The sequence below is a fragment of the Pongo pygmaeus genome, chromosome 10 (genome assembly GCF_028885625.2).
Source record: "Pongo pygmaeus isolate AG05252 chromosome 10, NHGRI_mPonPyg2-v2.0_pri, whole genome shotgun sequence".
NCBI lineage: Eukaryota > Metazoa > Chordata > Mammalia > Primates > Hominidae > Pongo > Pongo pygmaeus.
The window spans coordinates 93,001,384-93,015,345 of NC_072383.2; the positions used below are offsets into that span (position 1 = coordinate 93,001,384).

General features: G+C 44.4%; 1 protein-coding gene across 7 annotated transcripts in view; it reads right to left on the reverse strand.

The window, feature by feature from the left end:
• Positions 1-1,534: 1,534 nt before the first annotated feature.
• TMCC3 (transmembrane and coiled-coil domain family 3) overlaps positions 1,535-13,962 on the reverse strand; it is a 306,024-nt gene continuing 293,596 nt past the window's right edge. For 6 of the 7 annotated variants that reach the window (XM_054443395.2, XM_063646579.1, XM_054443394.1 and 3 more), the window contains exons 3-4: positions 12,830-12,965; positions 1,535-6,187 (exon numbers count right to left, since the gene is read on the reverse strand). In XM_054443395.2, the coding sequence (XP_054299370.1) occupies positions 5,885-6,187; positions 12,830-12,965 (439 nt within the window). In that variant the 3' untranslated portion in view covers positions 1,535-5,884. Of the gene's footprint in view, positions 6,188-9,757; positions 9,976-12,829; positions 12,966-13,962 lie in introns of those variants that run through there. The other variant, XM_054443398.1, reaches the window with a different exon arrangement.

Here is a 13,962-nt window from a genome sequence, read left to right on the forward strand (position 1 = left end):
AACCCCGTCTCTACTAAAAATACAAAAACTAGCCAGACGGGGTGGTACATGCCAGTAATCCCAGCTACTCGGGAGGCTGAGGCAGGGGAATCGCTTGAACCTGGGAGGCGGAGGTTGTAGTGAGCCGAAATCGCACCACTGCACTCCAGCCTGGGTGACAGAGCTGTCTCAAAAAAAAAAAAAAAAAAAAGAAAAGAGAAATTCCAGAAATAAACAATTGGTAAGTTTTCAACTGTGCGCCATTCTGATCTGACGGTGTCCTGTACTGTCCCAACTGGGACCTGAATCCTCCCTTTGTTCGGTGTATTTACACTGTAGACCAAGCTTGTCCAACCCACAGCCCATGGGCTGCATGCGGCCCAGGACAGCTCTGAATGCAGCCCAATGCAAATTTGTAAACTTTCTCAACACATTGTGAGTTTTTTTGTGATTTTGTTTTAGCTCATCAGCTGTCATGTTAGTGTATTTTATGTGTAGTCCAAGACAATTCTTCTTCCAATATGGCCCAGGGAAGCCAAAAAATTGGACACCCCTGTAGACGCTTCCCGACTGTGAGTCACTTAGCAGCTGTCTCGGTTATAAGATCAACTGCTTCTGCTCAAGTAATCTTTATTTTACTTTACTACAGTACATGGTCATAATCACTCTATTTTATTATTAGTCATTAATCTCTTACTGTGCCTCATTTATAAATTAAACTTTATCATAAGTATGTATGTATAAGAAAAATGGTATATACAGGGCTCAATTCTATCTGAGGTTTCAGGCATCCCCTGAGGATAAAGGGGGAATATTGTAGGAATAGCGTTGGTATCTGTACCACTGGACTGGTTCATGAGTTCACACACTGTGAAATCAAGTGCATTGTAGACACCAAAGCCCCAGACAAACTGGAGACAGTCCACTAAACCAACTGCTGGAGTCAGGCATCTGCTCCCTCCTGTGCTGCTGCCCTGTGCCCACCCGGATTGGCATTGCCCTTGGTGTCTCATTCCAGCTCATGAAGGCTGTGCTTTGTCCTCGCCATCACTTCCCCTTTTTCAACACAAGGACATGTTTGCTAGCATCTTAGCATGACTGTGAATAAACCACCCTTCCTTCTGCCGGGGCTCAAGCAACGGGCCACCCATCATCAACTTCCTACAATATAGAAGACTTGAGATTCATTTAAAAATTGACTACAGGGGGAGAGAGGGATGAATAGATGGAGCACAGGGGATTTTTAGGGAAGGGAAACTATTCTGTGTGATACTCTAATGGGGGATACATGTAGTCATACATTTGTCCAAACCCACAGAATGACACCATCATGAACCCTAAACTATGAACTTTGGATAATGATGTGTGTCAATGCAGGTTTATCAACTGTAACAAGTGCACCACTCTGGTGGGAAATGTCGCTAAGGCGGGAAGCTATGCCTGTCTGGGGGCAGGGTTATAAGGGAAATATCTGTACCTTCTGCTCAATTTTGCTGTGAACCTGAAAGTGCTCTAAAAAATAAAATCTATTAAAAAAATTGGTCAGACACACACATTTGCTACTGAGATGGGCTCCAACAAATGTGAAAATTTAAGAAATCTACCTCTTTATTTAACACCAAAGCTAACATCAAGTGTTTATTTAAAAAAATAATGGCACCTGCTTTGGATTCACTGATGACACGACAATGGGGTGAAGATCTACAGGGAATTTACAATTTTAGGCTGACATGAAACTAAGTAGTAACTCACAAAATGAAAATTCTGCAACAAGCCTCACAATAAACATTTCCAGTTTCTACTTTCAGAGTTGCTAACTACTGCCTAAACATATCTTAAACACAGAGCACGTTTTGTTGAAATATTTCTCTTAGGACAAACACAGTAGACATGCTTTAAATAAATTAAAATTGCAACACATAAATCATTCCTAAAACAATCAAGGTGCATTACTTTCTAGCTTCTTATAAATAAAACTGTACTGATTTCAGGAAACTATAGGTTAGTTCTGTTTCATATCTTTTTTTTTTTTAGCATCTTATCTGGTTTTGATGTGAATAAGCCAATTTCATTCTTTGCAGTGATTTATCTTTTTAAACCAACTCGTTCCTTTGTGCATGTGCTAACCTTAAAACACCTCTTCATATAAGCCCTGAATTTTAAGTGATGCCATTTCTTCCTACCCCCAGCCTACTCCTCAGAATTACAGAAACATGTAAAACAGGTTGTTTAATCACACATGTTCGTATGAATAAATATAAATATTTTTCCAAACCAACACAGCTATATCTGGATTCACTACAAAAACGTTCCCATTCAATGCAAAATAATTTGGTACAATCCGACCAAAAAAGACAAAAGTAATTAGTTGCCTGAGGGAAGCTAGTTCCTCATTATTACTGAGCCCATAATTAAACCTGATATGCTAGAGAAATGGCAAGGCAATAAACACAGAGTGGGGCAATATTTAAATGAAAACAAGAGTGACAGAGCTGGAAAGAGCGAAAACCACATGAATGCTAATTGACAGAGAAGGATAACAGCCTCACCGGCTGAAATGAAAGATGGAGTTTCGGAAGATTTCCTTCTGTGAATAGCTGACAAGGATCACGCAGGCAAAAAGGCTACCGTTCCAAGATAGAAACTTGGGACTAATCCCACGTTCATTGTCCAAACCCAGCAACCGAGTGCTTTTTTGCTTTTTCACTATGGATTTCCATTTTTTTTTTTTTTTTTGGCAGTTGGGGATGGGGTGTTCTGGTTTAATCATATTCAAAGTTTGAGCTTGAAATAACCAACTCAAGACCCACAGCAAAGTATGTCACCAGATAAACCAGTGCTAGAATCCAATGTCCAGCATCTTCAACCACTCAGGAATGTTTGCTGAGCGACCAGGTGGTGCTTACCCACCCAACAAGCACTTTCCATCTTTAGGTTTGCCCAAGATGTTTACCATAAATGAAAGGTGTGGAGAAAGGATTATAGTTGACACAAACATAAATTAAATATCCAATTCCAGCATGTGTCACAGCTACATCACTATTTTTAATTGTAATATTACTAAAATGTCATTTAATCTCCTTACGCATTGAAGAGAACAAACAGTGGGAGTGTTTATTCCTTAAGAGAGAATAAACTGCAGAGATTAAAAGTTTCCTTCGAGTGTATCATCTTATTAAAAAGTACAAAGTTTCATGAACTTTCAACAAGACTGCGAAATAAATATGCCAGGTAGGTTGAGCCTGTCCAAGTGAAAACAAGGTTATTTGACATTTAGTGGGAGTCAATGAAAATATGAATTATTTCAAAGGAATTCATGATCCAGGTAGGAGGATTTAGACCCTATGGTATGTTAGAATAAAGCTAGTTTCTAGCAGATTCTGTTAACAGCTCCAGACTAGAGGGGATGGAGTGTGCTGCTTTCCATTCTCTTCTCTACTTCTGTCACTGGGAAGAAGATACACGGATCACAGGTCTGAGAAGTGTGCATTAAAACACATTTGCTAGGGTGAGCACTGGAATGGTGTGGGCTGGTGTGAAAATGAGGCCTACATCTTCTTGGACCCTCCCAGAGCCCTTCACCTCAAGGGTTAGAAATCTCTCCTTCTCTAAACTAACAGCAGCACTCAATCCCTGGTGTTTCCGAAGTGGTGCTTGGAAAGATTCACAGATACCAAGAGGGGCCCACCCAGGCCCCAGCTTGATTTAGGAGTGTAAGTTACACTCAGCACTCAGCCCACGCTAAGTCTGATGCCCACAGGTAAAGGGTAATGCTGGCCATTGAAATACAAAAGCTAAAGGAAGCACAACATTCTCTCTGCCTCCCTGCCTTGCACCTGGTCTCCTTATCTGTCCCTGGACTTGAAAGATCAGTGTATACACATCAATGTGGTAGACCAGCGGGAGTCTGACAATGAAAGGACAGACAGCCATGAGATCAGGGTGGGACTGGTAAGGGAGCTCTTCCCTGAATCCAAAATACTTTATCACCAAAGATTTCATGAAATGACATTTATTGTTTAAAAAAGTGTGAGTCTGGAATTAGATAGTGGTGATGGTTAAACAAGTTTGTGAATGTACTAAAACCACTGAATTGTACACTTAAAAAAAAAAAAAGCAAGCTTGAGCTGCATAAGTCCCATTCATACACACTGGACTTGTACTAAATGCTCAACTATTCCATTCGCTCAGACTATGGAACATTCTGTCACATTTTTTTCCTTCAGGAGATTTCCCTAAGAAGAGCTGTTTGCAAAATATTGCACTTAATTTGATTCCAGGAGACCTGATGTCTTCTGGAAGAAAATGTACACTCACATGCCTTCCTGCCTGCAGCAGATGGTGGGAGTGGTGGGACAAGGGGCTCAACAGCAGTTTCCACGAACATTGTTTACATCTTCCTCTTTGTTATACACACAGAGACACAGATTTAAAGGAAAGTACCACCTGGGCTGAAGGTGGTGAATGGTATCCCTCAAACAGGGATGTGAACTTTTGAATGTTTTCAGCTCAGAGGCAGTGTGGCCATCCTAATACCTCAGGACTTACGTTCAGTGAGATGTTGAGACAGGTGGCAACCTTGGCTCAAACACTGGACTTAATTTATTTTATTCTTGCTAGCCTTTCACATCTCGAAGAGGATGCTTTCAATCTTCATCCAGGTGAATTGCTCCCACTAATCTAGCCACCATTCAGTCACACCCTATGTCCTCATTTCCTCACGCTTTCAGCGTTCTGACACCTCGGTGCACTTTAACTTCAGAGGCTATGATTCTGTTGTCCTTCAAGGAAAAAACTGCAACATGACCATCACGTTTTCATTTCCTGAGTAAGCTTTGCAGTCCCTCACAGATCTGTGAATAAAATGAATCACATAAAGTGAATCATATCCTCCAGGGGGGCTTATCACAATCAAGATTTGCCAAAAAACAGCCAGGCATAGTGGCTTGTGCCTGCAGTCCTGGCTGCTCGGGAGGCTGAGGTGGGAGGATCCCTTGAAGCAAGGAGTTTGCAACCAGCCTGAGCAATATTTAGCAGAGCCCTGTCTCAAAAAAAAAAAAAAAAAAAAAAAAAAAAGATTGGCCAAAACACAAACCTTCAGAATAGTGCTCACAGGATTCCAAATTAATTTTAAAGTCACAGTCTGATGAGGGATTTGAAAACATTCCTGCACACTCTGAAGGCTGGGCATTTGCTAGCCAGTTGAGACAAAATCAGGTGTTGGTTGCCTGGGTATGAGAAGGTGAAAGCCCCATTCATAAATCCCTACGCCTTCCCATTTAAAGTGTAACAAAACCCCTCAGGTAGACTTGTTGGATAACAGGTGTGTGATAAGATTTCCATGTTACAGGGTCATACACGACTGACCGCTGTGGACACTGAGTACATGACAGGACCTATGGTCGCCTGGAGACAAGCAGGGTGGATCACACGGGGACCATAGGTCACAGTGTTTAACACTGCCCAAGCCTGTGATTCTTCATTCCCTGAATCATGCATATCCTTGCTTTTTATAGGACTCACAGAAAACAACCATTAGCAATCGTGAAGCTCAATTCTGACAGAGACTTAGGAGAGAGACCTCTTTCTTCTGGATCACCAATTATGCCAAGGTCTCAATATACAGAGGTTTACCACGCTGGGCTAGTCAGGTGGGCAGGAAACCGGTCTGATTAAGGCAGTGAGCAAGGTAGGAGAGCTCTAAAACAGATTCGTGTTAATGAAGTACAAGGACTGAGTTGGCAACTGCTACCGAGTTAAGAGAATTGTAGTTATTTACAGCACACAGCGCTAGTTTTTCTTACACACGAGTCCACACAATCATTCATTGTAAAATTTGGTAGTATGCACAGAGTTTTCTTTAAAATAAAAACTTGAAAGAACTTGAAGGCAGGAACCAGTGGCTTCATCTTGGTAGTATCATCCTTTCTATGGCACACAGGATATGGTCCCAGTTTTTACAAAATATAGCAAGAAGAGTCACGGCAAAGAAGGTGCCAAGAATGTGGCAGCGACTCTTCATCATGGGTGAGACGAACTTCGCGATGGTGGACACACACACTAAGATGACAGTCATGAAGGCCAGGATCACGTTGATGCACTTCCCCAGGAGAACTTTAGCATTCACGGTGTCTGTCTGCAGAGCTTGCTGCTCTTGCTGGTGGAGCTCCAGCTTAGAAATGCGAGTCTGGCAGGATTCCAGGGCTTCCTGTGGGCAAGAGGGAGAGCAAGGGTCAAACGGTGTTGGGATGGTGAGCAATATGTGAGTGCTCGCTCAGCTGTACACAAAAGCCCCAGCTCAGAAAGCTCAATGCCCAGGCAGCTGCGAATCCCCAAGCTGATGATGATGGTGATAGACAAAGATGTGAAACAAGAATCCCAGGCTCATTTTCTCCTGTTGTTCATGAGTAGAAGAGCATGTGGATACAACCACAAAATACCATAAATGAGGAAGTATGGCTAAGTTTTCAGACTTTATCTTTTTTTTTTGAGACGTAGTCTTGCTCTGTCGCCAGGCTGGAGTGCAGTGGCGCGATCTCAGCTCACTGCAACCTCCGCCTCCTGGGTTCAAGTGACTCTCTTGCCTCAGCCCCCCGAGTAGCTGGGACTACAGGCACGCACCACCATGTCTGGCTAATTTTTGTATTTTTAGTAGAGACGGGGTTTCGCCATATTGGCAAGGATGGTCTCGATCTCCTGACTTCGTGATCGGCCCGCCTCGGCCTCCCAGAATGCTGGGATTATAGGTGTGAGCCACCATGCCCAGCTGACTTTATCTTTTTTTTTTTTTTTTTTTGGAGACAGAGTTTCACTCTGTCACCCAGGCTGGAGTGCAATGGCGTGATCTCGGCTTACTGCAACCTCTGCCTTCCCGGTTTAAGCGATTCTCCTGCCTCAGCCTCCTGAGTAGCTGGGATTACAGGTGCACGCCACCACGCCTGGCTAATTTTTGTATTTTTAGTAGAGACAGGGTTTTACCATGTTGGCCAGGCTAGTCTCAAACTCCTGACCTCAAGTGATCTGCCTGCCACGGCCTCCCACAATGCTGGAATTACAGGCGTGAGCCACCATGCCCAGCCTGACTTTACCTATTTTTGAAATAAAGTGATATAAAATATTGGCGCCTGTTGGTGCCATCAGGGACAAAGCAGAGAAGGAGGGAGGTTCCACTTTGTGACTACTCCACCTTCAGCCAAGGAGTGGCCAGTCCTTATTTCCACTGCTCAAAGATTTTTGTCCATCAGTTAGAGATTGGCGGAGAAAGGCAAGAGAAGAGAGGGGAAGGGACTGGGGCTGACTGTGGGGCAACTGTGCTTTCACCTGCTTTCTGAATGCGGTGTTACTCAGGACACCATCCGAGGCTATCTCCCTGGATCTCATCCATGCCAAGTCTTCAATTACTAAGACACAGATGGCTACAAGTGTATCTCTAGGCCAGTTCTCTCTTCTGAGATTGACTTACAGATCTCCGTGCCTCTTTGACATCTCCATCAGAGCTTCTTGAAAGCACCTCAAATGCAACACATGCAAATGTGGCTTCATGTATTGCAGCTACCCAACACCTGCAGTCAACCCTGTTCCCTTCCAGTGTCCTTCTTCTCAGAGTACAGCACCATGATCCACCCAGTTCCTCATACCAGAAGCCTAACGGGCAAACCCTGATGCCTTTCTCATCCAACCCATTGCCCAGCCACGGAGGCAACATCCAGTTTCTAGCTCAATTGGTCCGGTTCTCTCTCCACCCGGTCAGCACCCCAATCTAAGTCACCAGGATCTCTTGCCTGCAATAACCTTACATGAATTTCCCTATATTCCCTTTTGTTCCCCACCCTCACAAATCCATTTTCCACAAGTGGTCTTTTAAGGATGCGTATTTGATATCACTCCTTTTCATAAAACCTTTACAATCTTTAACATGGCCTTCTGAGGCCTTGCAAGGCCAGGTTCAGCTCCCTCTCCTCCCTCACTTAATGACTTCATGCCAGCCCCTTGCCCTGTCACAGTACTCTGGCCTTTTCTAAGTTCTTTTTTTCCTTTAAGAGACAGGGTCTCACTCTGTTGCCCAGGCTAGGGTGCAATGGCACAGTCAGAGCTCACTTCAACCTCAACCTCTGGTCTCCTGCCTCAGCCTCCTGAATGAATGGAATTACAAGTGCGAGCCACCACACCCAGCTTTATTCTAAGTTCTGAAAAGGAGCACAGACTCACCTCAGGGCTTCTGCATATTCACATATTCTGCCTGAGACATGTGCCTCCCCTACTCCATCCCTTCTTCACCCCTGGATCTCCCACTCATTTTTTAGGTCTCGCCTTGATTGCCACATCCCTGGGGAAGCCTTTCCTGATCCATGAGATGAGGTCAAGTCTCCCTTCAGCTCTCCTCCCCAACCACAAGACATACGCTGCCTGAGGACAGGAACTAGCCCATTTTGCATTTGCTGTCCTCTCCGGCACAGAGCCAGCACCAGGCATGCAGCACGTGCCACACACTGGCTGAATATGAAAGGGACAGCTAGGTGCCAATAAGAGAATGTGAGGCTTGACGGGTACAGTGGCGCATGCCTGTAATCCCAGCATTTTGGGAGGCCGAGGTGGGTGGATCACTTGAGATCAGGAGTTCAAGACCAGCCTGGCCAATATGGTGAAACCCCATCTTTACTAAAAAAATTACAAAAATTAGCTGGGTATGGTGGCACACACCTGTAATACCAGCTACTCAGGAGGTTGAGGCAGGAGAATCACTTGAACCCAGGAGGCAGAGGTTGCAGTGAGCCAAGATCACGCCACTACACTCCAGCCTGGGCAACAGAGCAAGACAGTCTCAAAAAAAAAAAAAAAAACCAGAATGTGAAGCTTGAGAGAGAAACCTCCAGGCCTGCTGGGCGAAAAGGATCTAACTAGAGGTAGTACAATGTGCCCCTCTCTGTTCTAACTCATTTGCCAATCTGTGTTTGCTCAATTAAAATATAGTCATCTTTTCAGGTTTTAAACAAGAATAATGGCTCCAAGATTGATTTGCTTTTCTTCTGCTGAATAACTCTATGGGCCAAAGAACAGGTTCTCTGTTACTATAGTAACTTCTATTATAGTAGGCTACCAACGAAAAGGATAAAACTTCTTCAGATCTTATATTCTAGAAAGTGCTGGCTTTCAACAATAACAGGCATGTACCTGAAATCATGTGTTCTTTTCAACTACTTGGGTTCAAGGTTTCTTCTATTTTAGGCGTAACACAGAAAAGGTGATGGAACAAGACAAAAGACCAACCTTTTAGGAAAATCCATGAATCTTTGATTATAAGATGAATTACGTGTACGAATAGACCGATCTTAGGATTGTCTACAACTGCTGTCAATTTTTTTTAACCAAAAGAAAAATCCAAGAAAATTAAGGGTGAATTCCAAGGAATTTGAGTCACAGCAGCCAGAGTATTCAGCCCCACAATTTTTGGTACTTCCTTGGGTCCAGTAATTAACTTATTGGGGATGATGACCACAAAAAGGGGTTATCTTGAAACATTTTTTACTGGGAATTCAGGGTTTAAAAAACCACTCAGTTGTTTAAAACAACAAAACCCTGACATCCCTGCAGGCAACAGCCTCCCTGTCTCTGGCAGCCCATTCCCTTTGTGTAACCCTGCCTGTAAGAACAAAACAAATAAGAAATAAAGATGAAGTCAAAAGGCACAACTGCTAGAAGCCCTGAAGAATGTGGCTACTCCCGGATGTAATAAAAAGAATGGCCAGTATTTATTTTTTGACTGTTTACTATGTGCCAGGCAAAGATTTCAATACTTTACATGATTATCCCACTTAATCTTCTTGACAACCTTTTGAGGTAGAGCTCGTTAATATTTCCATTTTATTAAGGAGGAAACTGAGGCACAGAGCACTAACTCATCCAGGGTCACACAGCATAGGTGAGGAGGGCCGGGATTCTAACCATCATGGCAGGGAAGACACTCCAGTCATTCACACAGATGTCCTCTTCGCACTTCTGAGTGACAGATGAAACCAGAAAACATCAAAATGAACCTCTCTGGATTTTTAAGTTCCCTTTTTGTGGTCCCTCCCTTTATCTGTCCTCCTTCACTACTAAAATATGTTTGTTAAAACACAGAAGAACAATATTAACCCAAACTATCCCCTAAATAAGAAAACCATGCATTCAGATACCACCCAGTGACACCCGAAACATGCTCTAAAATAGAACGACTTCGTGAAGCAATTGTACTGTTCACTTGGCAGCATTTTTATTTGTTTGCTTTTTGGAGACAAGGTCTTGCTCTGTCGCCCAGACTGGAGTGCAGTGGTGTGATCACAGCTCACTGTAGCCACAAACTCCTCCCTCCTCGGCCTCTCAAGTAGCTAAGGTTATAGGCATGCCACCATGTCCAGCTATAATAATTAAAAAATTTTTTTTTTCTAATTATGTTGGCCAGGATGGTCTTGAACTCCTGGCTTCAAATGATCCTTCTACCTCAGCCTCCCAAAGTGCTGCGATTATAGGCATGAGCCACTGCACTCGGCCCACTTGGCAACATTTAACACTTAAACGGGTTCAAGTTTCTCGAATAAGCCAGTGGTGAAGCGAACTCTCCTAATGTAGAACAGGGCCAGAAACCTCCCAAGTATCTTTTGAGATGCGGTCTCTGGGGGCAGAATTTCCCATCAGCTCTGATGTGCTGGTTCCCAGAATTGTCCAAGTAGGCATCTGGGATTAGCACAAGCTCAACCCTCAGCAGAGTGGAATAAAATGTGGCCAGTTGAAACTCCAGCTCACACATTGCGGGATAAAGTGCTATCTTTATGTTTAATTTTCTCCCTTGTAAAGTGGGGGGCTTGGACTCACAGCCTTCAGCCTTCCTAGAGCTGGAGAAAGTGACTACTGTCCACAGAGAAAATCCATAAAAATGAAGCTGGGCATTGCTTGAAGAGTACTTTTTTAAGAGACACAGGACCTCACTCTCTCACCCCCCAGGCTGGAGTGCATTGGCACAATCACTGTAACCTTGAACTCCTGGGCTCAAGCCATCCTCCTACCTCAGACTCCTGAGTAGCTGGGACTACAGGTACACACTGCCACACCCAGCTAATTTTAAAAAGTTGTTTTTAGAAATCAAGGGGTCTCACTATGTTGACCAGGCTGGTCTCAAACTCCTGGCCTCAAGTGATCCTCCTGCCTCAACCTACCAAAGTGCTAGGATTACAGGTGTGAGCCACCAGCCCCAGGCAATTTTTTTTTTTAAGGCAATCAAGGAGCCTGGGGTTGTTTCACTACATGTTAGGATCACATTAGGAAATACTGGAGCACAACTTTGTTTATATTGATCCCATTATCCTTTCCTTCCTTCCATCCACCCAGATCCTACCCATTCCTTCCAGTCCCGCCTTCTCTAGGACATTCAATTACATTCCTTCCTTAAGGATGACTTGCAAGACCTTGTTCAGGCCACTTAACCTCTCTGTGCCTCAGTCTCCATATCTGAGAAGTGGGAATAATAACAGAAACTACCTTAAAAGGTTGCTGAGAAGTAGATGGGAAAAAAAGAAACCTGTGAAGTGCTTTGCTAGTATTGAGCACACAGTATGCACTGCAGTGCTTTAATTTCTTACAAATACAAATGCTATTATTACTATTTTATTTATTTATTTATTTTTTGAGACAGACTCTTGCTGTGTCATCCAGGCTGGAGTGCAATGGCGCGATCTCGGCTCCTTGCAACCTCTGCCGCCCGGATTCAAGCGATTCTCCTGCCTCAGCCTCCCGAGTAGCTGGGACTACAAGTGTGTGCCACCATGCCTGGCTAATTTTTTGTATTTTTAGTAGAGACGGGGTTTCACCGTGTTAACCAGGATGGTCTCAATCTCCTGACTTCATGACCCACCCGCCTTGGCTTCCCAAAGTGCTGTGAGCCACTGCGCCTGGCCATGTGAATGCTATTATTTTACAGATGACTGAATAGGCTCAAGTCTTACTCAGGGCCACACAACTGATATGGCAGACGTGGGACTGAACGTGGAAATGTTTTGCCACTAAATGACTGACTGCTCCCATGCACAGCTTGCTAGGCACCACATGGCTAAATTTCTGTGGCTCACAGAGTCCGTGTCGTGTAACTTGGCCCATGTTTGTGCTGTCTTGAGTTCTTTGGCAGTTGCGCTATCCCACACTCTCCACCTAGGCAGTGAGCTTCTTGAAGCCAGAGATTGTCTCCTATTTTTACATTTTACAGTTTTGGTGGTGATGGGCTTGGGGTGGATAATAAATACTTGTTAATTGATTTAGGCATAAAGTATAAAGAATATTGTCTCTTAGCTAGGCACGGTGGCTCACACCTGTAATCCCAGCACTTTGGAAGGCTGAGGTGGGCGGATCACTTGAGGTCAGGAGTTTGAGACCAGCCTGGCCAACATGGTGAAACCTGTCTCTACTAAAAATACAAAAAAATTAGCCAGGCATGGTGGCGTGTGCCTATAGCCCCAGCTACTCAGGAGGCTGAGGCAGAAGAATCGTTTGAACTCGGGAGGCAGAGGTCACAATGAGCCGAGATCACCCACTGCACTCCAGCCTGGGCCACAGAGTGAGACTCACCTCAAAAAAAAAAAAAAAAAAGAAAAAGAAAAGAAAAGAAAAAGAAAAAAAAAAGAATATTGTCTTTTTACTTAGTAATGTCTATAACATGAACTAGTGGGGTTAATGTGGTGCAGATAAAATGTTTGTGCAGAGAAAACATTTTGTCCCATGTGCCAGAAACCCTCTAGGACTTAGGCATAAACATTTAGACTGTTAAATGAATTAAGGCCCGGGAAGAGGCCAGGCCTGTGTCTAATCACGAAGGGAAAGGTACCTGGATGTCCCGCGAGCGCTCGTAGGCCTGGTAGGCCACCTTCTCCTCAATGCTGGCCAGCTCCTGCTTCAGGTTGGCTGTCTCATGCTGATGCAGGTCCGTCAGGTCATGCAGCTGGTCCTCCAGTCGCTCATACCTTTAATAGAGAGGAGCCGATTCCGAGTGTGACATTTCACAGCACATTGCGGAACGATGTCCTTTTTATCTTCCTGCGCCAGTACCTTTTGGCTTGCTCTCATTCCCTGATGGGCTGTTTTTCTAAAAGAGTAAGGCTAGCTGTGGGAATTGAGCTTTTGGATAACACTGAGTCCCAGCTCTGGAAAGATCCAGTGTCTGGGGTCTTCACTCTCTGTCCTTGCCACTGAAGGTGCACACGGGTCAGATTAGCACCTTAGCTAGCTGCAGTGACCTCAAGATAGAGCTCATCAACTGATGCATTCGCCAGGGCCAGGCAGGAGACAGGGCTCTGTGGGATCCTGCTAAAGGAGGGCCAGAACCTCTGGTGTCTGTGGTGCCTTCTCCCTATTCTGCCCTGACACTGCTGTTGGGGTTCATGGCCAGAGAGCCCACAGGGAAAGCACCATGCTTTTAGTATCACCTTCTACTCTGGAGTCAACTCTACTATTTCCCAGCACACAATCACCTGCTACTTATGGATTTCAGCTCTTGGAATCTAAGTGACAATACAAAATTAAGCTTATTACAAATTACAGATGGTTCATCTTGCAGTGTTTCAAAATGTCCAAATCAAAAGGAACAGAAGTACAAAGATTCTCATTCCTGTGCCCTGCCCCTCTCACTGAAGATGATTTTTCTCATATTTGAAACATTAGCTGGGTGCAGTCGCTCACGCCTGTAATCCTAACACTTTGGGAGGCCAAGACAGGTGGATCACCTGCGGTCAGGAGTTCGAGACCAGTCTGGCCAACACGGTGAAACCCCGTCTCTACTAAAAATACAAAAATTAGCTGTGTATGGTGGCACGTGCCTATAATCCCAGCTACTCGGGAGGCTGAGATGGGAGAATTGCTTGAACCCAGGAGGTGGAGGCTGCATTGAGCCCAGATCGCGCCACTGCACTCCAGCCTAGGCGACAGAGCAAGACTCCATCTCAAAACAACAACAACAAACAA